Here is a 27,180-nt window from a genome sequence, read left to right as displayed (position 1 = left end):
CACTCTTTCATATCTTTCTTTCAGAATATTGTAGTGTTTGTTTTTAATTTTAACATTTCTATAGATTTTATTAAACTTTTTTCAAAGGCTTTGTGTTTGTTTTTCTTTTTTTTTTCATCTGGAAGTTGTTATCCACACGCAATAATTCATGTCGTACAACTTGATTAATAAAGACAAAAGCAAAAATAAAAACAGCAAAATTCAGAAAATAAAACACTCATTCATATTGTAGTAAATAATTGAACAAAAATACTGGTAGAAGAAAATCTTGGCCATAAATTGAAATGTTGTCTGTAGATTGAGGCAACAACTGTATTTATGCTTTCGTACTTGTAACTGGGCTAAAACAGTTTGGAATACCTTTAAATTATTTTGAAAGGGAACTAAATGCAATGTGAGTCATCCTATAACTCTTACGTTTAGTGGAGTTTAGGTTTTAGATATGGCAACATCGGATTGATCTTTCAACAAGAGCCAAATCCAATAAATGAGGTTCGTGCTCGAATCCATCATTAGTTTGATGGATTTTGAGGGAGTATTTTGCAATTATCTTAGCACCGTCCAAAAAGGCCAATATTGCCAAAATTTTGATTACACTAGTAACGTGAATGGTTTCTAGGCAGGGACCGTAAATAACGGTTATCCAAATAAATTTAAAAAAATTCCTACGTAAGAGTCAATGGAGAGCTTTACTGTTATATACCAATAGATTCGTATTGACGTGCTCTTTCAGAATCTATGAATCTGTGATATTCAAAAAATGATCTCAACTCCACAGTTAACAGTTATTTTTCAACGTAAAAATAAAAGTTCACATGAAACACTTAAAAAAGGAGTATAAATAGCCGTCATAAAAAAACTCATTTGAGGACTTTTATTTTTTTCCATCAGAAAAAAACTCATTTGAGGAGTTTTATTTTTACCATCATAAACTAAACGTCATTTGAGGAGTTTTATTTTTCCCGTCAAAAAATAAAACTCTTTTCGTTTATTTTCTACTTTTTTAAGAATCTTTCTTTATTAACTCTATCTGATTTAATGCTTGTAGTAATTTATTTATTTTTACTATCATAAACTAAAAGTCATTTGAGGAATTTTATTTTTCCCATCAGAAAATAAAACTCTTTTCGTTTATTTTCCACTTTTTTAAGAATCTTTCTTTATTAACTCTATCTAATTTAATGCTTGTAGTAATTTATTTGTTTAAGAAAAAAAAACAACAACATTTTGATAATAGGAATCAAACAATAACAAATTGAAATAAAACTTGATTTTATTTTAATGAAAGTTATTCAATTGCAATGCAAGGCGCTTTACAAATTGTAATGATCTGACCAGCGACAAGCTTAAGGTGTCAATTTACATAAAATGAGTTTTATTTTTGGCTGGAAAAATAAAACTCTTCAAATGATTTTTATTTTATGATGGACAAAATAAATGTCCTCAAATGAGTTTTTATTTATGACGGAAAAAATAAAACTCCTCAAATGAGTTTTTTTATGACGGCTATTTAAAACTCTTTTTAAGAGTTTCATGCGAACTTTTATTTTTGAGCTGAAAAATAACTGTTTTATATGGATTTTTTATTTTTAAAGTCACAAAATAACTGTTATAAAATAAGTTTTTTGATATCACTTATAACCGTTACGGTCCCTGGATAAGAGTTTATATCTACGAACTTAAAAAAACCTTATTGAATTTCCCAATGTCTCTTTAACGTAATTTAATACTATATGATATCTATAACTTTAATACATATTTCACAAATAACATAAATATCTTAACATTCCTAAAAGTAGTAGTATTTTAATAAATATTTAATCAAGTCACTATCTTCTCTATCAAATTAAAATTGAAAATAAGTTCTTATAAAACACATGCTTTTTATTAATTTACCTTTCACTCACTTTAGTTTTCCTTAATCCATAAACCATAGCTACTCGAAAGAATAATTAAATCCTGTTGAAATTGATATTTTTACTCATATGAGCATAAATAATTAAATAAGTTTTTATGAAATCCAGCTCATAAACTCATCGTTCATAAATGAATATATAATTAATTAATAAATAGTTTGGTTACAAAATTACACATTTTAACATGAAAACTTGTTGAAACCACTAGTAGTTTCACAATGAAAAGTATTATAAATACAATATACAATAGAAAAACTAAAACTATTTCTATATAATACTTATATACATATTTAAGACAAGTAAAAATCAAATAATATTCATTGTTAATTTAACAATACCAAAGTTTCCTATTAAAATGATTTACTTTTATTAAGAAAGTTTTATCTTTAAACTCCCCCTCCACCCCATCTGCTATCAAAAAAACCACAAAATTTTTGTTATTATTATGAAATATTCAATATGGCCTCAACTATCCCCTGAATTTACTAAATTTCTTGCCTGTTTTGAAAGCAACGAATATAAATGATGACTCCATTTATTTTTGTCTTTTCAGACAAAGTATATAACGATTAAATAATTATTATTTTTAATGCGCAAACTCCTGCTTTTTTTTTGTTTGGGTTTTATGTGTTGGAGAGCAGGGGTTGTTGAAAATATTCTGAAAGTTTTGTTTTAAGTAGTCGCTTACATTTAAAATATTATAATTAACCTTAAATTATTTATGAGGACATAAAAGTACTAATAGTCTCATAGAATTTGTTGTCTATTTTAAACGTTTAAGTATAATTATAGTATAATTATGTCTACTAAAGGATATTCAAATGGTTGAAGTTGTATTAACAGTATTTTGGTTTTTCTGGGAATATTATTGCGTAGTGTTTGAATTTAATGAATTTGCTTTCAATGTGAACAGAAAATGATTTAATCTGGACTAGGGAAATATTAAGAAAATCGGGTTTTAATGCTAAATTAAGCTAATTCGTTTCCAAATAGAAGTCATTTCTTTTCTCTGAGTATGAATATTCTTACCCCCATTAACCCGAAGTCTGGTTATATGTTAACTTATAGTTGTTACACATAGAAAACAGATTCGTGTTCACAACCGAATTTGGTGCCAATCCAATGATTCTGCCTTAGTGACCGAATTTTACAGCTGTGGCTACAAAATTTTGGAAGTGGCAACAAAAGTTTGGTTGCTTCAATCGAAATTCTTCTCTATCCACTGATTTTCTGTTACTAAAACCGAACAATTCTATGTGTACAACCGAATCATTCGATTGGCAACAAATTCGGTTGCTATTATGAATCTGTTTTCTGTGTGTAGATTTCGAGCCAAAAGAACTACGCATTTTTTGAGGCCGATCAAGCCAATATCGGTTACTCTGTTCCACAGTGAAGTGTATCCCAGAGAGAGCGTTCTGCATCGATCGAAACAAATAGTAGTCGGACAGGGCACGGTCTGGACTATAAAGCGGGTGATAGGAATAATACGGTTTCATGTTTGGCCTCATATTCTGACGAATCAATTGCGTTCGATACAGGTTCTCTGTGAAGGTGTGGCCGGATTTCAGCAGCTCACAACAGATAGGACCCTTTTGCTCCCACCAAATACAGAGAATTACCTTAGCGCCATGGATATTTGGAGTTGTTGTCGATTCGTCTGGTTGGCAGGCATTCACGAACGATCTCTTAATCTTAAACATCTGGTTATTGTAATTTTTAATTTTTCATCGCAAGTAATGATTCAATTCAAAAATTATTTTCTATTATAGTCTTTCAAGGTCCCACTTCCTGTGGTATCCAAAATCCCTGCTTTTGGATGAATCCTGCTGCTCGCAATAATTTTGAAATTGCTGCTTGAGTAGCTCCCAATGATTTTGCAAGTTCTTGTTGAGTTTTAAAACAATTTTCATGGATTAATGCCTCCAATTCTTGGTATTCAAAGTTTTTTTGGCTGTCCTGAACAAACCATCTCTCGCACGTTGAAACCGATGAAACACATTTACCATAAGCTTCGGTGAGCCATCGGTGTGCTCAAGCGGCACTTTTTTTCAAACTAGTATATCGCGGTGCACTTCGCTACCCCTATCCTAGTAAAATTAAACTACGTACAATGTAAAAAAAAATAACTCATATTAAGCTTCACTTTAACATTCCTTTATATGGGAGGCGTCATTCCAACTAAGCCGATCAAAGGATCAAGAATAATTTCGTTTTTAATATGGAAATAAATTGATTGATATACATTTTAAATACTTTTAGAATTATAGTTCTCCAGATATTCGAAATTAATTATTTACTTTGTATGAGAGGTGCCACCACTACTGCAATCCCGACCATTGTCAGCCAATCTCTGTAAAATGGTAATAACAAAGTTTGAAAAATCATGTAATTATAACTTTGTATGGGAGGTGACTCACATCCTTTTCCGGCCCTCCCATTTTGGTTCCCCAGACATTCGAAATTAATATTTACTTTGTATGGGAGGTGCTACGTCCTCTAATCTAATTTCGCCTATTTTCAGCTAACTCCGCACAGTAATAAGAAATTAATTCGTAAAAAGCTTAAACACTTTTATAATTGTAATAGTTCTCCAGATATTCGAAATTAAATATTTACTTTGTATAGGGTGTGCCACGCCCATTACTCCAATCCCGAAAATGTTCAGCGAAACTATGCAAAATGATAAAAGAGCCATATGACAAAGTTTGAAAAATCTTTACTCGCCACCTATTGCAATCCATCTCATTTTTGGTTAAACTTCATGCAGTGATAATAAATTGATTCGTATAAAGTTTAAAGCCCGTCACAATTATAGTTCTGCAGATATTATAAAATAACTATTTACTCACAATTACATATTGAGAAAATAAAAAAAAACCTTCAAAATATTTCTTTTAAGCGACTTTAAATTATTAAAATATTCTTCTTCATTGTTTTCTATAACAACTCTCACTTAAAACAGAGCGAAATCAATACTGTTTAATTGTTTCTCTTATTTATTTACAACAACAACACGCATTGCTTTGTTTACTTTTTAGCTTAATGTTCACATGTACACGTTTTTGCATATGTGTTAGTAACATATTTAAACGCGTATAACTCCTAAAAAACTGAACCGATTTTAATAAAATATATATTCTGCACTTCTGTGAATAAATCCATTTAAAATGGTATATTTCTTGCCCAAATTAAATGTATAATGTGAGAGTAACAGGGGTCTAAAGAAATCGACTTGCCTATTAATATTATGATTAAAGAAGTAAAGCAAAACTTCCCGAATATGACGCTACACGCAGAGAAAAAATATAATTGGGCATGGTTACTGTAACCATTTATATAGTGTTACAAGTTTTTTAACTATATTATAGTCACATTAACCATTTACATGATTGTGGTAACCATAATATGGTTAACTTACGATTCACATGATTGTCTCAACCATATATATGGTTACAGTAAACATATATATGTTTGTGGCAACCATATTTATGATGAATAATTTTATCATAATATGTTGTTCTCAGATTATGATAAGCCTTAAGCCGAGAGCACCATAATATGATAAGTCCTTCATCATATAAATGGTTGTCACAAACATATATATGTTTACTGTAACCATATATATGGTTGAGACAATAATGTGAATCGTAAGTTAACCATATTATGGTTACCACAATCATGTAAATGGTTACTGTGACTATAATATAGTTAAAAAACTTGTAACAATATTGAAATGGTTACAGTAACTATGCCCAACTATATTTTTTCTCTGCGTGTATGTTGGTACAAAAAAGAACTCAATAACTAAGTGAGAATAAATGACAGAATATGTAGCCTTCAAAATCACATATACATAAGTTATTAAAAACAAAAACCTTGTTCGAAAGATACACCATTCAAGTTGCCTGTTCTCTGTATGCCGACCACTGATTTGGTTTCCTTCATAAATTGATTTGCTGGTAACTGTTCTAGGCCAATTTCAAATATTTTGTTATTATAAACATTTTAATTACTTTAAGTTTTTTTTTTCACACATAAATCTGCATCATTTTGATTTATAGAAAAACTATTTGTGGTTTTAAAGTGTTTTCTTCCACCCTTAAAACTAAAAATATTAAAATCATTTTTCACTGCTCCATTTACAAACAAAATTTTACTCAAAACTCATTTATAATGGTTGCCAAAAAAAGCAACTAAAACTTTACCAATTTAACCATAAACTTGTATAAATTTTTAATTAGAAATTTATTTGAAATTTTCAACACCACATCCTTGTAATAAAATGCTTCCACACTCAACTCCTTACAGCAACAGCATACTTTCTCTTAGAGATGTGTATTACAATTAAGCTCCTTTTTCCTTTTGTTTTTGCTCAGAAGATAAATAATAGTTGCAAGATTTTCAGGTGGAAAATTATTTGTGTGTACTTATACAAACATTTTTTATACACAAGTAAGTATAAATATGTATATGTATTTGAGAAAATATATGTTTTGACTAATTAAATTGTTTCCGTTTTCCTTGCTTTTTCCTGGAGCCACTGCAAAGTTTAAGAAGATTTATTTCTTTTAAGGGGAAAAACAAACAAACAGGCTTCCAGGCTAACATAAGCAATAACAATTATATTTAATTATATTAAATGTTATAACAACAGCAAACATACTACAATCATGACATATAACAGATCTAAAGCTGTCAAATTGAGAGACATTAACATTTGTAATCAGCAGGAACGAAAAGCAGCATAAATATTTTCGTTTTAAGGGTAGTAAATTTAAATGTATGCGAGCGTTATGCTTGAAATCTTTAGCTTTTGTTTATTTTATTATGCCTTCGTTACTTAAATAAAATCATGTCATTAAATTATTGATTTAAATGTCTACTGCCATGAGCTTGTTTTTTTATTTTTGTTTGGGTTTTTTCATTTAAATTAAAGAAAATCGCGTGTTACAATATACATTGTTTTATTTTTATTCATATTGAAAAGGCAGTGATTGCTGGCCATTGTATTAATTAAATTAAAATAATAATAAGATATTTTGCCCACTGCAATTATTTATAAAGAGTTAATTGAAATTCATTTAATTGAATTACATAGTACTTAATAAAATCTTTAGAATTTTAACAATAAATTTGCAAGAATTTGAACTGATAGCTATTTAAATATGGATTTTCTTGATTTTTAGTATGCTCAACAAAATGTTATAAAAGAAATTTATTTTGAATCAAAGGGTACATATCTGTCATTTATTCTCACTTAGTTATTAAACATTATAGTGTAAACAACAAAGTTTTGTTTTGCTACGAAAATGTATAATTTTGTATCAACACAGCGACATATGCGGGAAGTTTTACTTTACTTCTTTAATTTGAAAAAAAGTGCCGCTGAATAACACCTATTGCTCACCAAAACATACGGTGAATGTGTCCCATCGGTTTCAACGTGCGAAAGATGTATTGTGCGGACAGGGAAGAAGACCAAGAATTGGAGGCATTACACCATGAAGATTGTTTTAAAACTAAACGAGATCTTTCAAAATCATTGGGAGCTACTCAGGATATCTTGCTGTAAGTCAACCATACAGTGTAAATTATTTTAGTCTGCTCAGCTCAGATGGTCTAATTTGACAAATTGCTCGATATCGAGACTCACTTGGCCCGTATTTGACCATCATAGGTCAAAGTCCCTCACGGGGCTACCTCGGACTAGGCTACGAGCTCTGATATCAGTGCTCACCGGCCATTGCTTGATAGGTGAGCATGCTAGGAGATTGAATACTCCATACAATGACTTCTGTAGGAGTTGCCATGATGAAGACGAAGATGAGACGATTGAACATCTCCTCTGTCTTTGCACTGCCCTAGCAGGGGTGCGGACTGCGACAATAGGTAGTCCATTTTTGCACGGCCTAGCGGATCTATCTACTCTGGATGTCAGGAGGTTGGATTCGTTCATTCGTGCGTCAGGTTGGTTCGGCATTGAACCCATTTCTGACATGTGAAGGACCTCTTGAGGCCCTGAGCATGATCCTTAGGGTAACACAAAGGGACCAATTTAATGGACCCAAGTGAGCTGATAGATAACTAGCTGCCTTTATAACCTAACCTACTCAATATCAGGATTCATCCAAAAGCAGAAAAAGTGGGTACCATACGAATTAAAGGCAAGAGAATTTGAAAGACAATTTTGCATTTCTGAAGTGCTGCTTGAACGCTATAAAAGAAAATTATTTATGCACCCAATAATTCCATGCGATGAAAAATGGATCTATTACGATCGTACGTGAAGCCTGACCAATCAGCCGAATCGACACCAAAGCCAAATATCCATGGCGCTGAGGTAATGTTCTGTATTTGGTGGGGAAAAAGGGGTCCTGTGGATCTGACCAGACTATCCAGACTATATACCGAACGTAGCTGATTCGTTTGAAGCGAGCATTGGCCGAAAAAGCTCAGAATATTCCGCCAGACATGAAACCGTAATATTCCATCATGACAACGCTCGGTCACATGTTGCAATATCTGTTAAGTTTTTTGGAAGGTGAATAATATTTGTTTGGATCGATGCAGAACGCTCTCTCTGAGATACGCTTCACTTTGGAACAGAGTATCCTATATTGGCTGGATTCGTTCTACGCCTCAAAAGATGAGTAGTTCTTACTGACTCGGAATCCATATGTTGCCAGAAAGATGGGAAAAGGTTATGGTAACAATGGCCAATACATAATTCTTCTGTATGTATATAGAGACCAGGAACTGTACTGTAATAGAATCGTAGAAATAGAAATCTGAAGTGATCCTCAAAATTAATTCCAGTTGCAAACAAAAAACACTGATGTTAGAACTAGTTCTGGAACCATTTCAAATCATAGGTTAACTCTTACGAATAACTAAATTTGAGAGTAACTATTTAAAGGAAAAGTTTTTTATTTAAGAACTGGTTCCTGAACCATTCCAAGGAAAGGTTCTGTAAAACATCCCTACAACTTGTTCAAATAACAAATACTGGCTTTAATCATGTGTTCTAGAACAAGAAAATGTAAATTTTTTATGATTTGTTTAATTTTTTTGAGGTATGATTCAGTTTAAAGCGATATAATTCAGCTTTAATTATTGTCCTTAACTTTCTATACATTTTGGAAATTATTTTGGTGGCATGTCGCGACATGTCCCATTTTACTTAAAATATATAATTTTTTTTAAGTGTAGGAAAAATAATGTCAATAAAAAACACATGCTTTATTTACATATTTTCTAAAAAAATAAATGAAATAAAATTAACAAAACAACCCTCATTAGTGCTAATGAAACATAATAAAACGAAATGGGGGTGGACGGACGCGTTAAAGGTTTCCATTTTTTGTCATTCATGATTTAACAATTTTTTTTTTCTAGAATTTAAATAAATAAAGAAAAACAAAATGGCAGCGGATTAACTTGTAGTGGAGTTCTATTGTTAGAAAACTAGATGGCGATATGAATCGTTGAAATAATCGTTTTAATAATTTAAGCTTAATTGAGTTGTTTCTTATCAAAATAGATTCTAATGGCAAATGGTCATTCCATTTGCTCGTTTACAAGGGAAAATCAATAATGTTAAATGATTTAATACATGCATTTTAGACATTTAGAAATAAATAATCGTAGTTCTATTTACATATCCATACATACGTACTATGTATTTAGTATGCATGTCATTTTAATATAACATCATTGAATGTGAGTTTAGCTGTATTTCAATTAAACATTTCAAATATTTTAACTGATATTGTCAACATGATAGAGGAATTTATTACCATTCAAACAAAAAAAATATAGAAACCAGCAATTGAATCATTATTTAATCGGTTTTTGTATGTGTTCAATGCTATAAACTAAAATTAACAATTTATGGTTAATGATAATTAGTTGGATTTTCCATATGACATTTATTTATTGTATTTATTGTATTTATATGTATATGTATTTGTTGTTATAAAATCTAAAACTATAGAAATTATAATTTATTAAATATAATGAAAGTAAATACAATTTAATTGCTAAATAATATCCAAATAATCGTAATCATGTCTTCCTCCATTTGAACAAAACTCAAATGTTTAATTGAAATTATGGCATTTCGTGCAGTTCACAAATTATTTTCATTAAAAATTTTCCTATGCCTGTTCACTATGACTATGAATATTTTGTTTAATTTATTAATTTATTTATTTATACATAAGGAGTGAGATCGAAAAATTCTTAACATACATATATGTTTATAAAAAAGAAACCACTAAACTTACAGCTTTAATTTTTTTTTTATTTGATTGAAATTATTATTACAATTTACAAAAAAAATTATTTTTATAGTTTTAATCACTAGTGATGAAATTTTGAACCTTTTTCGGAAACCCTTCCATTAACGTTTTTATAGTGCTTTCTGTCACTTTGCTCGAACATGTAGTCCATCTCCGTTTAAAATCTACCACACTTTTGGACACCTTTTTTGTACTCTTCAAATCTCTTTTAACAAGAGCCCAATATCTCTCCACTGGCCTTAGCTCCGGGCAGTTTGGAGGATTTGCCTCTCTTGGTACAAATACCACATTATTGTTCTTGTACCACTCAAGGGCTTGTTTGCCATAGTGACAGGATGCCAAGTCAGGCCAAAAATAAGTGGACACATTATGAAGTCTTATGAATGGAAGCAGCCTTTTTTGTAAACATTCCTTGATGTAAATTTCGGTATTTATAGAGCCCGTTGTAACAAATGAGTGGCTTCTTTTGCCGCAACTGCATATTGCTTGCCATACCAAGAACTTTCTGGGAAATTTTGTCTGCTTTTGGGTCCTAAACTTTTCTTCAACATTCCCTCGAGCATCAGCAACATAAAATTTTTGACCTGGAAGTTGCGAAAAATCTGCCAGAACATACGTTTCGTCATCCATTATGCAGCAAGAATATTTTTTTATAAAACTTGACTTCAATTTCCGTGCTCTGTTTTTGGCCTCTAAATTTTTAGTAGCGTTCCTGTCAGGAACTTTTTGAGCCTTGTATGTTTTTAAACCTGCATTAGCTTTAACTTTTCGTACCAAATAGTCCGAGCACTGAGCTAACCGGGCTGCTTTCCTACCGGATGTGTTGGGAGCTCTTTTGAAAATGCGTTCTATTTTTTTGGCTTTAGAAACATCATGTGGACCATTCCTTCTACCTGAACCAGGTTTTCTATCAACTGACAAGTTCTCCCGGTACTGTTTAATAACATTGGAAACAGTTTGACGGCAGACCTTTGTATGCTTGGCCAACTTTTTGTAAGACCAAGTTGGGTTTTGTTGAAAATATTTAATAATTTCAGTACGCACTTTTTTCTGGTCACTCATTTTAATCAGATTAACAAAAAAATTAATATAATTGACATTACACATAATAACTGACATGTTTTTCAAAGGTAACTTGATCAAAAAAAAATTCAAATAATACTTGGGTTAAAAAATGTAATGAAAAACGTGTGTTAAGAATTTTTCGATCTCACTCCTTATGTATTGTATGTTTATTAATCAGTTGTTGTAAAATTTAGTTTTAAGCGTGTAAATTTCAAATTCAAATTTTCATATAGTTTTTGAACATTAATTGTGGCTGTATTTAAATGAGTTTTGATATGTTTTTAATTATTTAATTATTATTATTGTTAACAAATCAAATGTTTGTGATTAATTTTTCGAAAGTGCTTAATAAAAGTTAATGAGCCGTATTAATTTTTAGAGGTGATTAATGCCATATTGCAAGGGAGAACTGTTGTGAACTGAACTGTTCTGGAACTACTCAGCAAAAACTTGGTAATGACTTGCAATTACTGAACAACTTAACAATAACTATTTCATAACATCTGCATTACTTAGAAATAGTATAGTAATGGCTGATATATAATTTCATATATAAGTACATACTTGTTTGAATGATTACATTTTAGTTAATTTAAATTCAATCCAAATTTATTTAAAATATTCATTCTTCAATTATTTTAATTTTTTATACCCTACACCACCATAGTGGGGAGGGTATAATGCGTTTGTGCAGATGTTTGTAACGCCCAAAAATATTGGTCTAAAGGTATACCGATCGACTTTCTGAGTCGATTAAACGATGTCCGTCCGTCCGTCTGGATGGTTGGCTGGCTGTCAATGTAAACCTTGTGCGCAGAGTACAGGTCGCAATTTTTAAGATATTTTGATAAAATTTGGTACATATTACTTTTTCGGCTCAAGGACAAAGCCTATTGAAACTGGCTGAAATCGGTCCATTATTTCACCTAGCCCACATACAAATGTCCTCTCGAAATTGGACTTTATCGGTCATAAATGTTTAATTTATATATGTATCAACACAAATTCCGCTCCAAATAAGTTTTATATAAACGGAATTCATGTCACCAAATTTTGTTACGATCGGTCCATAATTAGTCATAGCTCCCATATAGACCCGCTTCCGAAAATCACTTTAACGTGCATAAATCGCTTAAAAATTTCGGTATACACACAAAATTCAACATAGTTAACTTTCATATAGACATAAATCACACGACCTTATTTTATGGTGATCGGTCCATAATTGGTCATATCTCGCATATAAAGCCCACTTCCGAAAATCACTCAAAAATAAAAATTATTTAAATTTTAATAGAAAAATATTTTTCCTCTTTTACTTAGTGTAGGGTATTATATGGCTTTCTTACTTGTTTTTTTTTTGAATCTCATTATTTTCAATTTCATTTAATTTAAGTGTTTGTTCTAGAAAGCCTGATTAAAACAAGTATTTGTTATACAAGAGTGGGTCATTAAGACCGCGACTTTTTGAATTTCCCTGTTCTTAACTGAGTTGACTCCTGTCAAAATTTGAAGAAGCTGCATCATTTAGTTTGTGTTTGGCAGCCATTGATATCAGACTACCTCGTGGCTTGAGGAGAAAAGGGAATTTCGTCTGCTCTGAAAATGCGGGAGATTGTGGAAGCCATAGGCATCTCATATGGCTCAATGGTTTCAATATTGAATGATCACTTGGGTATGATAAAGCTTTCCGCAAAGATGGCTGCCGCGTCGTGTGCACAAAATGGTATACATGTGCATTTTCCATGAATTAGGCTATGAAATGCTCTCTCTTTCACCCTATTCTCCGCATTTAGCACCGGGTGACTTTTTTTTGTTTCCAAACCTAAGGAAATATCTCGAAGGTAAGTAATTTGACTCCAACAATGAAATCATCTCACAAAAAATATCCATTTTGATGACCTAAACAAATCTTATTTTTGGAAGGGATAAAAAATAGGAGAAATGTTGGACGAAATGAAAAATAAATACGACCTATGATTTTTATCTGAAATTATCATATTTTACGGTGACATTAGAAAGCTATTACCCATAATTTTTATATGTTTTAGAACCATTCGTGTAACCAATGATTTTGTTTCAAATTGTTACCTTCTGAACAAGTTCTGTGGAAGCGTTAACCAGCAAGCACTCATTCTTTGGAGCGATATTTGATCTGGATTTGTTTTTGAAATTTCTATGAAGGAATGAACATCTGATTATTGTTTGAAAATTCCAGTTTCAAAACTAGTTCTGTGGAAGCATTAGTTCACAGAAAACACTAATTCTTTAGAAGAATATTTGAACTAGTTTAATCAGAGTTTTTTGTTAGCATAAAAATAAGTTGTTTTTTTACTCTAGGGTCCATTCTGGAACCAGTTCTTTCATCAATGAATTTTGTTATAAATTTCCACCGCCGAAACTACTTACAGAGTTAGGAAGCGTTAGGAAGCTAACACAGATTCTTTGAAACGGTTATAGCACTCAATGGCTTTTGTTCAAAATTGACATCTTCAAATTAACTTCTTTGAATCAAAGGATATAAAGCTGTTAGGTAACCAAAATGTGAATCACAGAAGTAGTAAATAAATAATAAACAACCACTCTTTAGAATTAATTTCGAATTTCAATACAAGAAGTGGGTGCAGCACCACTAATTCCAAGTATGATGTGGTTTGGATTAGCGGACGGTAGCGTTTGCATTATGATGTTGGTCTGGGACTGCGGTTTGAGTCTCCTAAATAACATAACCGCACCCTCTAACGCAGGCACGGATCCAGGTTAACCAAATTATTTTACATTTTCCTTTTTTATATTAAAACTTTTCGGTTCTGGAGGGATTTACTTCACCCACATGGATCCGTACTTGCCCTAACGTATGTTCTCTATGATATTATATCAGACCAAATGATGGTAATAACGCATCTGAGTGGCATCCTGGAGCGGCAGTATTTTTTCAACTATGGAAAAAAACCAATCACCTCCCCCTCTGAAATGTCGAAGAAAGAAGATGGCACTATGTATATGGTCGAAGGTGCTAAAACCTTCAATGGTAATTCCACTGGAGTGACTGCGAAGAACGACATACCAGACAATGCTACTGGGATTGACAAATCGGACAGATTTTTAACAAGACAGGATAGAGTAACTTCTTGAGTTTATCAATTATGAACAAAAAGTTCTCATTCATTTATTAATAAAGGCATAGATTATATTATTAAAATATCCCGATGACTCTTTCGGATCGACAAGTGCTGTGAAAGTCATCATTCAACTAATTTAAAATTTGAAGCTGAGTGTTAATATTGCTAAAGGAAACCCCATTTTCTAAAGAATTAAAAAAAGTAGAATTAACAATTCGGAAGTGGCGAAAATAGGCAGCATTAAATCTGAAGTGGTGCTCTTAATATTAGGAAAATGGCTTCGCCGATATCCTTTTTTATGTAAAGAAGATGTAAATAGACGTCAATTTAGTAATTTTCATAATGAATATTTCATTTAAATTCGTATTAAAGTACTATGCTAAGAATTTCTATAGACTTTTTTGAAATTCTCACAAATTACTTTCAAAATCAACAATCTGTGGACATGTAGTTCTCATCAAATTACTTAAAATGTCTAAAACTCCATAATTTTTATTTTCTCAAAACTCACCTCCATTTCGTTCTTCGATTTTGAAACCACGTTTTCACCTGAGCATCAGTCATTTTTAAACCCCTCGCCAAAGCAGCTCTCTCCGCAGATGCCAAATATTTTTGCTTGTGAAATCTTTTCTCCAATTCGGCCACCTGTATGCGTGTAAACGATGTCCTGGGCTTTTTCCTCTTTGGTGGTGTGCGATTCTGATAGGGATGGCCAATGCGACGGGCAATGGGAAAGGCAGCTGTAAACAAACAAATAATAAATGTGAAACCACACATAAGACAAATTTTTTCAATAAAAAATTAAAATTATACAACTTAATAAACGAAAGTCCCCAAAAAAGTGTTTAACGAAATTAAAAAAGAAAAACTGATCCTTTAATTGTTTTCTACAAAAAAAAGGTAAAAACAATTAACGCAACTATAAATTTTCCCAGATAACAAGCAATTTCCGATATTTACTTCCGGACTTCATTAAAACAACAACAAATAGCCAGAGTGTATAGCCGCTACCTGGGGTGCGTGAACAAGTGTTTGAGAGAGGACATTAAGGAGTTTACAGCAGAAAACGAAACTATTTAAGTGGTTACACATACAAACATTGTGATACCGATGCACACACATATTGACTTAATTACTACTAGTAACGTTTCTAAACATTAGTTTTAGGAGTTGAAGAAGGAGTAGCAGAGGAGTGAGTGACTGACTCTACCTGCTGTGAAATCAATTAGACGTTTAACTAGCCTACAAACGATAAAGCGAGTGCTAGTATTTAGTATTTACCCATTTGAAATGGTCTACAATATCCTAATTGTTATTGTTGGTTGTGTAGAAATATGAAAAATATCCTGCTTAAAGTGCCACTTTCCAAGTGTTTAATTTATGTTGTTGTTGTTGTTTGGGCATTAACGCACGCGACAATATTCGTTGTCGCGTAATGTTTGCTGATGCCTGCAGTTGAGTCATTTGTTGGTGACAAAAAATACAACAACATTCATGAAACAAATGAATGAATGGAATGAATGACTGGCTGGTTAGTTGGCTGGCTGACTGACTGACCCAGACTTTTGTTTATGGCAGTACATGCTAATGCAGTGAGTGCTGAGAACAGGCGTGCAACCATTGATGGCTGGCTGGCTGGCTGATGGTAAGACGGACGGATAGACAGACAGACTGGGCAACCTTTTAAAATTCTTTAATATCGTGGCTGTGTTGTGTTTCTTGACGTCGTCGTCATCATTATTGTCGCAGTTTTATACGTTTGGCTTTTATTAGGTGCGATAAGAAACGCGTAGAGGCATTTTTTGTTTGTATAATAAGAATATTTAGCTAGAGTTGCCAGCAATGTCTTAGTTTCTAATTGGTTATTGGGAGGAAACCAATATTTTCGACCAGGCATCGGACCTTACCCATTCCAAATTTGTTAAAACTTGGTATACAGGGTCTTTATGGTCATACACAATTTTAAGTTGCCCAAAATTCTCTTCTTTTGAACACAGGATATTGTACCAAACAATTATCCTTGAACAAATCATGCCTTAAATCTGACAAAGCACACATTCAAACAGTTTATGAAACTGCCAATGCTTTTTTCAAACAGTGCACAGTGGTTTAGAAACATTTGAGCTCAAGAAACAAGATATCTAAAATTTTACAAATTCAAAGCAGAGATATTGCTTTCCACCAGCCCCACCCAAGTACGAAACCCAGCTCTGGATTCGTAAAATTTCATTAAAAATTATTCCAAACTAAAATATTTCTCTAACCACTGTGCAGTGTTTCATGTGCATATTTTTCGTTTGACTTCACAAATTTGCCATTTTTATTAAAGAGTCTTCAAAACAAACGACATTTACAAAATGTTTTACAATTAATAAAATATTAAATTCTTCATTATAACGCTACGCTTGAAGAAACGCCACGACTTCTACTTCATCTTCCCCATGAGTTGTTTCTCATTCTTATTCATATTGTTTGTTTCATTATCTGCTGTGGGTTTTCTTTTCTTTTCAGTTTTATTTTTTTAAGTTTTTGGGTTATGTAGTTGTGTCCTCTGGTAGTGTTTTGTCGCCAGCTTATCTTAATAGCTCCGTCGAAGTACAATAATTGGCGCCTCCGCGGAAATTGTATGGATTTGTATAGTAAACAGCTAAACAAATGTATAAACGCATACTGCTCGTATAAGCTGATGGTGCTGTTTTGGTCAAAAGCATTTTTTTTGTTGGGTTATTTAGACAATTTTGTTGTTGGTAGTTTGTTGCATTGCAGTCTGAAGTGGTTGCTTAAACGATACATTGACATCGAACAATTAATTATGAAAGCGTTGTAAAATAAAGAAAAAGTGAATGGAGGTTTCGATAGTGATAATGAATATTTTGTTTTATTTTTTTTTTCTGTATAAAAAACCTTTTTTGCTGAAACTTTTGTTTATATTGCACAAAGATGGTTGTAGTATTTTAAGCTTAAGGCCAGCTAAAGTCAAGTTAATTGAAAGGAAGACAAATTTTGTTAACTTCTTTTTTTAAAGTATTGTTCATCCCTTTATTCAGGGAAAGATGTAGGGAAAAATGTTCCGTGAATACTTTTTTTTAGAAAATCCCGGGAATTCCATTATATGTTGCAATCTTAACAGATTTATTGCGATTTGTTGCCATTTGAAATATTCGAATAGCCACTGTTAACAATGACCTTTTCCCATCTTTCTTGGAACATATGGATTACGAGCCAAAAGAACTGCTCATCTTTTGGGGTCAAGAACGAATCATGCCAATATCGTATACTGTGTTCCAAAGTGAAACGTATCAAAAAGAGAGCATTCTGCATAGATCGAAGCAAATAGTAGTCGGACGGAGCATCGTCAGGACTATAAAGCAGGTGAGGCAAAACATCCAAACCACTTCATTCTAAATAATTTTTAACAGATATCGCAACATGTGGACCAGCGTTGTCATGATGGAATATTACGGTTTCATGCTTCAAACGAATCAGATTTCAGCTGCTTATAATATACATAACCCTTTTTCTCTCATCAAATACAGAGCATTACCTAAGCGCCATGAATATTTGGCTGGTTGACCGGGCTTCGGGTTATTGTAATGGATCTATTTTTCATCGCAAGTTCTGATCCGGTGCAAAAATGATTTTCTTTTTTAGCATTCAAGCGTCATTTCTCTCGGCTTCAAATCGTATGATACCCAATTTCCCTTCTTTTGGATGAATCCTGCTGCTCGAAGAAGTTTTTAAATTGCTGCTTAAATAGCTCCTAATGATTTTGCAAGCTCTTGTTGAGTTTGACAACAATCTTCATAGAGCAATGCCTCCAATTCGTGGTCTTCATCTTTGTCTTCCGTGTCAAAATCACAACTTCAGAACCACACTAACCATCTCTCGCACTTGGAAACCGATGAAATACATTCACCATAAGCTTTGGCGAGCAATCGGTGCACAGTGGTATGAGAAAAAAAAGATGAAAATAAATCTGTAACTTCTAAATCCTTAGTCCGATTTGAATGAAATTTCACATGCGCAAAGAGATAATTGATAGTTACGGCGAGGTTTTATGTAGTGCTCGGCAAGAAGATTCTATATGTGTAATTTTTTTGAAATCGGAACACAAACGCAGTAATAGGATAATTTTAAAAATTTAACATAGCTGAGGTGTCCTACTTTGGGGACCCCTGGCCCAGCTCCTATTGGGGTTATGAGGTCCAAGTTCAAAACTTAAACTCAACAACACTTCCTCTTTGCGCATGTGAAATTTCATTCAAATTGGACTAAGGATTTAGAAGTTACAATTTATTTCCATCTTTTTTTTCTCATACCACTGTGCGGTGTGCTTCAGCGGCACATTGTTCAAATTAAGAAGTAAAGCAAAACTTCCCCCATTTGACGCTGTTGGTACAAAATTCTAGAATATGATATCACTTTATAAGAGAATAAAACCAACATTTCTGTGAACGACAAGGAATGAAATTGTAAAAGTTTCCACATAAAATTCGATTTTCTTAAGTTAAACTTTGCGAAGGCAAATGTGAAAATCAGTCACATACTGCTTTGATTTCGACAAATGTGAACTTAGTTTTAGTTATAGAGGAATCCAATTTTCCTTTAAGATCGAGTGACAGGCCTTTTGCTTTATAAACTCTTGATAATATTAACATTTTATCGCTTGTTTTTGGTTGACAAATTATAATTCAACAGAAGTAATGAATTATTAGACAATTTCTATTTGGAGCATACAAGTAGTGAAAGTTCTACTTATAGATAAATATACATAGAGCAGAATCTCTCCTCCCAAAGACCTAACTCAGTTGTCGAAAACCTAAATCTATGTGAAAACAAAAAAATCGTATGTGTGCCCTTTTTGAGTGCCCTTTTATCTATGTTTCTACTCATAGAGAAACAACATAGAGCGGAAACTAGAAGAAAACCCAAACCAAAATTTTACTCACACTAATCTCACATACGAGTGTTGTTTTTGTTTTCACAAAGATTTTTTACTAATACATTCTCACCACCCAGGTTTTTGACAACTGAGTTAGGCCTTTGACAGTAGAGATTCCGTTCTATGTATATTTATCTATGGTTCTACTTTCGAATAAAAATTTTTAAAAACTGGTTTCATAGTTTAAAGTAGATTTTTTTTTACAATACTTTTTCTAATTGTATAACTGTTTCATCTTCTTTCCGTGTATTCACATTTAATGTTAAATATTTATATTGCGTACATTAATTTCAAATTCTAACCCCTTCATGCAAGTGTTAAACTGACAAATCATGTTGTTTATTAAGGTTTTCTTCGTTGTTAGAAAATGTTTATTAAAAATTTAACAAGTCAAACACATAAAAATCAATATTGATGTTTAAACACTGCACGTTTTTATTTATTTCCTAAGCTCTTATTTTAACTAAAATATCAATTTCAATAAAAAAACATTTTAGCCATAAATATAAACAACACATCAAATCATAAGCACATGATCTGCTAACGTATCGGTAACTCAAACAACCCAATAAAAAAGGGTTTTACATATAAATTCCTAAGTATTTATTTCATAAGAGAAGATGTTACAACCACATATGATTATGTGAGACCGACATAAGTGTAGCAGGCAGTTTGGGGGGATTTAAAGCTCTTTTTTCTAAATATAAAAAAACTTAAATTTGAAAATGTATTTCTGGTTGTTATTTTTGAAAAAAATAAAAAAATAAGGGGGGTGGTTTTTTTACTTATAACTTACAAGTTGCTGTTAAACATAAAGTTTTTTCTTCTCTGTAAAATATTCCAAAGGGATGTTTTACGACTGTTTTAAGAAAAGTTGAATGTTTTAAAACAAACAAAAAAAAATAAGCGTTTCGTGTTAGATGTAGATGTGGTTATAAACCATAAGCCAAGTTAGTATCCGTAATGGAAAAAGCTTTTAACATGAATTATAAATATGCATGTTTATGCCAAGAAATATACTTCATCTAGTTACAAATACTTATAAAGAAACATGTATACTTTTATATCTATGTACATATCTATATGATGTATTTAAGGTTAAGAAATTCATATAGTTATGGTTATAAAAATATTGTAAATTTGCCGGAAGTATTAGATTTTGCAGGAAATATTTTAAATCAAAAAAAAAAATATATTAAATTTGATGGAAAATAAAGAATTTTGTTTATTGATTAAAAATTTCAATGTGGTTATAAATTTCATTCTTAAGTTTTTGAAACATTAAATATTGATACAATGAGTTTAATAAGAATGAATTTGTATACCCCTCACAAAACACAGCAGTTTTACAAGTACACAATGTATTGCTTAAATACAGTAATTTTCTCTAATGTCTGATCACTTGGCTGACTCCTTTTTAAATAATTTGGATCATTTGATACATATGTATGTGCTTTCTGTAGTGCATGGAGAAGTCAATTGGTTACTTTAAGCATCCCTGGTAGTCTAACGTGAAGTCAAATGTCACTTAAGTGTATCTAAGTAATCTAGAGTGTAGTCACCTTAAACATTAACATAACTAGTTATTTTAACATGCTAAGCAGAAGCTAATAGTCAGTTAAAAACATCTCCTGATAGCCCAGTAACCGATTGTTTGTAAACAAACCTTCCTCCGACTACTCTGCAATTGATTATATTTGGTGGGTAAAATAGCTACTTTTTAAAGTGTAGTACAAAATAGACTTTTAAGGTGACTACACTCTAGATTACTTAGATACACTTAAGTGACAACTGACTCACGCAATTACCTGGGATGAAAAATCAATTGTGGGCCGATTTTTACTAAATTTTATTTGACTTTTTTATATAAACACACTCTCAAAAGTGAGTAAACACCCGTGAATTTTTTGATTTTTTAAGACCATAAAAATCATTATAGTCCGACTTAAATCTTTTTTTTCAGAACCGAATCTATTATTCAGTCAAATCTTCAACAAACTGAAACTTTTAAATTTTAATCAATGAATAGATTTTAGGATTTTCATTATCTTAAAAAAAATAAATAATTTTTGAGGTGTGTGTATGGGGATTTTCAAAATTTAAATCGCAAAACCACTGTTCAGGGAGGACAATCGATCACAACCAAATGAAATAGAGTTGAAATTTGTGGAAAAATTATGACAAAAATGTGGAAAATGTTAATGATTTGAGCCAAATTTTCAAATATTAGCTTTAAACTTTGGATCACAATGTTAACATGGACAGCCAACCAGCTTTTCAGAGGAATGTACAGCGCTTAATAGACTCCGAAAGTGATTCTAAATTGATTGATATGGAGGGAATATCTGATCAGCTATTGATTGTAATTTGTGTTCATTCTTTTATAATTTTTATGAACTTCGTAGACATTCGTTTTGATCATGTTTGACCCCTAGTGGATATGAGATCCGAACACAGCTCTCATAGCCACACCCAATAATTTTGGGTTTTACAAACATCTGCACTAAAGCAATGGCCATTTTAATGCCATTTTAAATTCTTTTGTATTCTACGAATTCGTTTGTAAATTTTTAATACTCACAGGTAGGGGAGTCGATTTAACTGTCTTCTATTGAAATCAATCAAGTTTAAGGCAGTGGTGGGCATAAAGAGAACATGTAGCATGAATTATAACGACATTTAATTCATTTCTGATCAGCTGTTAACTGTGATTTTTGTTTCTTATTGGGTAATTTGTATGAACTTCGTGTTCTGCACTTGGTGGCTATGAGTGCCGGACACTGGTTTAAGGATTCCAAATACATTAAGGACATATATACATGAAGCATCGTATCTAGTATCTAGTTTGTTCTTGAGAATTTTTGCATTTAAAATTAGTCAGGCACGAATCCTGGTCAATCATTACATTGTTAAATAAAGTAAAATTTATTTAAAATTTTTCTTCCTTTTTATACCCTTCCACGTCCGTCTGTCTGTTGAAATCAATTTTCTGAAGACCCCAGATATCTTCGGGATCCAAATCTTCAATAATTCTGCCAGACATGCTTTCGAGAAGTTTCCTATTTAAAATCAACAAAATCGGTCCACAAATGGCTGAGATATGAGGAAAAAACCAGGACAACCTCGATTTTTGACCTATATCTGGATTACTAAGTCATTAATACAGACAATATGGATATCTAATATATCTGATAGATATTTCAAAGACCTTTGCAATGACGTATATAAAACCATAGTAAGTTGGACCTACAATGGATCAAAATCGGAAAAAATATTTTTTAACCCAATTTTTTTTTTTCACCAAAAGTTTTTTTCGCTAAATTTAAAAAAAATAGAAAAAAAAATTAAAAATTTAGAAATTTAAAAAAAAAATTTTAAAACAATTCGAAAAATTTTCAAAAAATTAAAAAACTGCCAAAAAAATTAATTTTGTTTACCTAAAAATATTTAAAAATTTGTGTTTTGAAGTATAATTTGGTGAAGGGTATATAAGATTGGGCACAGCCGAATATAGCTCTCTTACTTGTTTATATTAACTCTTTCAGCCATGCTTTTTTGTGTACATATAAGTTTTAAATCAAAACAATTGCATTTTTACATTAATCCAGGTTAGTTCATTATAAAAAATAAGATAAAATAAATTAAAATATAAAAAAACCACCACATTCCAAGGGTTTTATGGAGTGAAGTGGTTAGTTTACTAACCACCGTGATGGTTTTTTAGAAATCGAATATTTTTGACTAAATTTTCTGACCAAACAAACGAAATAGCAAAGAAACACTCTGTGGTTTTTTTTATTGAATGCGTTAAAGTCTCTTAAACAAAACTGATTTTTACAATATTTTCTAATTAATATATTTATCTAACCAGAGCATCCTGAAAACAACGTTTTGCAAACAAACATAAACGATGACTTCAAAAAACATAATTGTTTAGCAAAATGCCAATAGATGCCAATACACTATGTTTTAAAGACTATAGAAAAGGTGGTTAGTAAAGTGACCACTAAACCGCAAAGAGTTAAAACTTTCCTGGATCCGCACCTGCACTTAGCTTATATATGATATAAATTTAAACTGCTCCAGTTATTTTATTTTTATTATGAGTGTTGTGTATTTTTTGAATTGCAAAATCAACAACACAATCAACTTAATGCCATATACAACAAAATACAAAGGAATGTGAAATAATTGGAAAGAGTATAAATGATTTTTTGTGTTTGATGAGGGGCAAAAAAATCGAGTTATCGCACGAAAATAGTACTATTACTTGTTATTAATAGTTTTTTAATAGAAACAAACATCAAAAGTAACTACTAAAATGGGAATTTAATAAAAAATGTATTTCAAAATTCATATCTTAGATTATTTTAGTTACTTATGAATTTGTTCTGTTTTTGTAATTTTGTCAACATTGACTACTTCCTACAATTACGTAATGCTATTTGAAAGATCACTTTGCCAAAAGCAGTTTAAAAATTTACATTTAATTATGTTAATGTGACAGAGACGTTAAAATGTCGACTAGTGCAACGCATCTGTAGCAAAATGAAAGAAAGATAAATTAGATAGATGTTGATGGGATTCTTTAACGTTTATTTTCTTCTTATTTTTTTTCATTTTGTTGCCCCATTCTGCTATTTAGATCCTCTTACGAGTACCAGTATTTGCCTTTCATTATTTGCTTCAAACAGCATCTGTACATTTAAAATCACGTGCAACGTGTGCCACAAACATTAACAGCACTCAGACAATATACAACAAAAAATAAAATAAAACTCGCATAAAATGAATAAAAAAACGCCAAAGAATATAAATGAACGTTAGCGTTGTTGTTCTTTTAAAAGCGTATATTGCTACTGTATTTTGCAACAGAAGCGCAAGTACTTGAAGCCAAGAAGCAAGTTAGGTAGTGGCAGTAAATTCCAAACTAACACCACATACATCAATGTGAATGCCAGGCCAGGCACAATGCGTTTGTAGGCCAAACAAATAAAACAGGCACAAATACGTAAGAAAACATTAAAGACAAGCCACAATGATTGCCACATAGCACGCACTCAATAAAATCGAAAAAAATAAAACAACAATTACCACAAAACAAACCCTTGGTACTGGATTGCAGCACCAGCAACAAACTCAAGCTCATTTCAACAGGCTGGTTGTAGAAACAACAACCAAAACAAACATACGACCAATTTCGTTTTTCAAAATGTTAAACTTATTAAAATTGTTGCAAATCTATAATACTCCTTGCCTCAGCCTCATCTTCAGCTTCTGCTTCAGCTTGCCTTTAAAATCGTATATATTTAGTGCTTTTGTTTCTGCTAATAAGTATGATCAGAGAAGTCTTTTAAGGTAACAAGCATATCGGCATGTCATACGCTTGGTTGAAAAAAATAAAAACTAATACCCGATCACTGCCACAGAAGTACCTACAGGGAAGCTTGGTGGACTCTTTGCACTTGTGCCGTAGTATTCTACATTTATTAAAGTATATCCTTTTAATGTTTATTGTCGTTGTTGCATTTTGTACGAATGTATGCATGTATTTTTATTTAAAAATCCTTTTGCTCATTGAGTAAAGTAGGAAAACATGTTTGCTTTCAGTATACAATCTCACCTTTATTTAAGCCTGATACTTTAAACCGCCCAGAAGTTTTACATGGTTGTTTTTTTTGTTTACTTCTCTTCTGGTCTTCTTTTATAAATAAACAAAATTTGCATAATGTTGTAGATCGTTTAAAAGCACTTGTTTAAATCATGAGACATACAGTGGTGCTTGGTAAAGAAAAAAAAAAGAAATGGATCTTTTCATAGCTAAAAAAACAAACTTTAAAGAAAATTTAATTAATTATGAAGTGTCACAGCAACTGTTGTCATATTTGACGATATAACGATTTGTCATTTTGAGTTTTGTAATTTTAAAAATTTCTAAACATGAAAATTCTACATCACTATAGTAGGGATCTTATTATCAGTGATGATCTCTGTAAAGTAGTCAATGTATCCCTTATAAACAGTAATTGTCACTACCGTGTGATCACTTGGCTGACTCCAATTATATATTTTGGGTCATTTGACAAGAATGTTGCTCTTTGTAGTGCAGAGAGAAGACAATTGATTACTTTATACATCCCAGGTAATCTAGTGTAAAGACATTTGCCACTTAAGTGTCTCTAAGCAATCTAGAGTGTAGTCACTTTAAACGTCTTGTATGTAATTCGTACAAACTGGTTTTATACAAATTGATATAATTCTCATACAGTTTATTTTTATACCCTACACCCCCATAGTGGGGAGGTTATAATGCGTTTCTGCAGATGTTTGTAACGCCCAAAAATATTAGTCTAACACCCACCTTAAAGTATACCGATCGACTTAGAATCACTTTCTGATTAAACGATGTCCGTCCGTCTGGCTGGCTGGTCGGCTGGCTGTCCATGTAAACCTTGTGCGCAGAGTACAGGTCGAAATTTTGAAGATATTTTGATTAAATTTTGTACATATTATTTTTTCGGCCCAAGGACCAAGCCTATTGAAACTGGCTGAAATCGGTCCATTATTTCACCTAGCCCCCATACAAATGTCCTTCCGAAATTGGACTTTATCGGTCATAAATGTTTAATTTATATATGTATCTGCACAAATTTCGCTCCAAATAAGTTTTATATATACAAAATTCATGTCACCAAATTTTGTTACGATGGGTCCATAATTAGTCATAGCTCCCATATAGACCCGCTTCCGAAAATCACTTTAACGTGCATAAATCGCTTAAAAATGTTGGTATACACACAAAATTCAACAAAGTTAACTTTAATATAGACATAAATCACTCGACCTAATTTCATGGTGATCGGTTCATAATTGGTCATAGCTTCCATATAAGGCCCACTTCCGAAAATCACTCAAAAATATAAATTATTGAAATTTTAAAAGAAAAATGTTTTTGCTCTTTTACTTAGTGTAGGGTATTATATGGTCGGGCTTGACTGACCATACTTTCTTACTTGTTTGAATTGCTCATATCCCATGTAACATAGCATGAAGTCAATTGTCACTTTAGTGTCTCTTAGTAATCTATAGTGAAGTCACTTTAAACGTTTATATTACCCACCTGTAGGAATGTTTGTTTACAAGCAATCGTTTATTGGACTGTCTATGATATGTCTTTTTAGCTAACTATTTGAGGTCAATTAGTAAATGTATATGTTAAAATAACTAGTTATGTAGCTGATCATGTAACCAGTTAGGTAGATAGTAGCTGTATGTAACCGGTATGTAACTACTTTGGACCAGCTATCAGACAGTTACTAGTTCCCATTCCATCACTAATTCGAGACTGTCTCCTGGAACTGCTGGGTAGTTTGATTCAAAATCATTTTTAGACTCGTTTAAACTATGTACGTTTGTCCGTCCGTCTGTCTGGCTGTTTTTAATGGTTAAAATCATTTAAAAATATTAATATCCACACAAATAAGTTTTGTTCACAAAACAATTATATAACCAGATTTTAGATCAAAGAATCGGTGCATCGTAAGAGGCTCACTTCCGAAAAAAAAAACATATTTTGTGCCAAACAAAACTCTCATTACATGGAAAATGTATGCGAGGATCGGACCATATCTGATTACAACAGAGAAAGAAAGTGCATAACAGTTGCTACAATTCATGGCCCAAACTGTTATTTAAATCGTTGTTGATTTAAATCGACTCCCCTTTGACCAAAACACACCTTATATCAGTGTTCGGCTGTCATAGCCTGCAAGGGGCAACCATGATTGGTTCTTTATGTAGCTGTAAACAAAACGAATGTCAACGAACTTCGT

The 27,180-nt window shown here is 31.9% G+C and overlaps 1 protein-coding gene across 1 annotated transcript in view; it reads right to left on the bottom strand.

Moving 5' to 3' along the window:
* The window catches only part of C15 (homeobox protein C15), a 42,330-nt gene that overhangs the window by 3,987 nt on the left and 11,163 nt on the right, over window positions 1–27,180 (bottom strand). Inside the window, exon 3 of the mRNA XM_065511349.1 lies at window positions 14,918–15,146. Coding sequence (XP_065367421.1) covers window positions 14,918–15,146 — 229 coding nt within the window. The remainder of the gene's footprint in view (window positions 1–14,917; window positions 15,147–27,180) is intronic.

The sequence above is a fragment of the Calliphora vicina genome, chromosome 1 (genome assembly GCF_958450345.1).
Source record: "Calliphora vicina chromosome 1, idCalVici1.1, whole genome shotgun sequence".
NCBI classification, from domain to species: Eukaryota; Metazoa; Arthropoda; class Insecta; order Diptera; family Calliphoridae; genus Calliphora; species Calliphora vicina.
The sequence above is the reverse complement of the archived record's forward strand: the minus strand, read 5'-3'. Positions and strand labels throughout refer to the sequence as shown.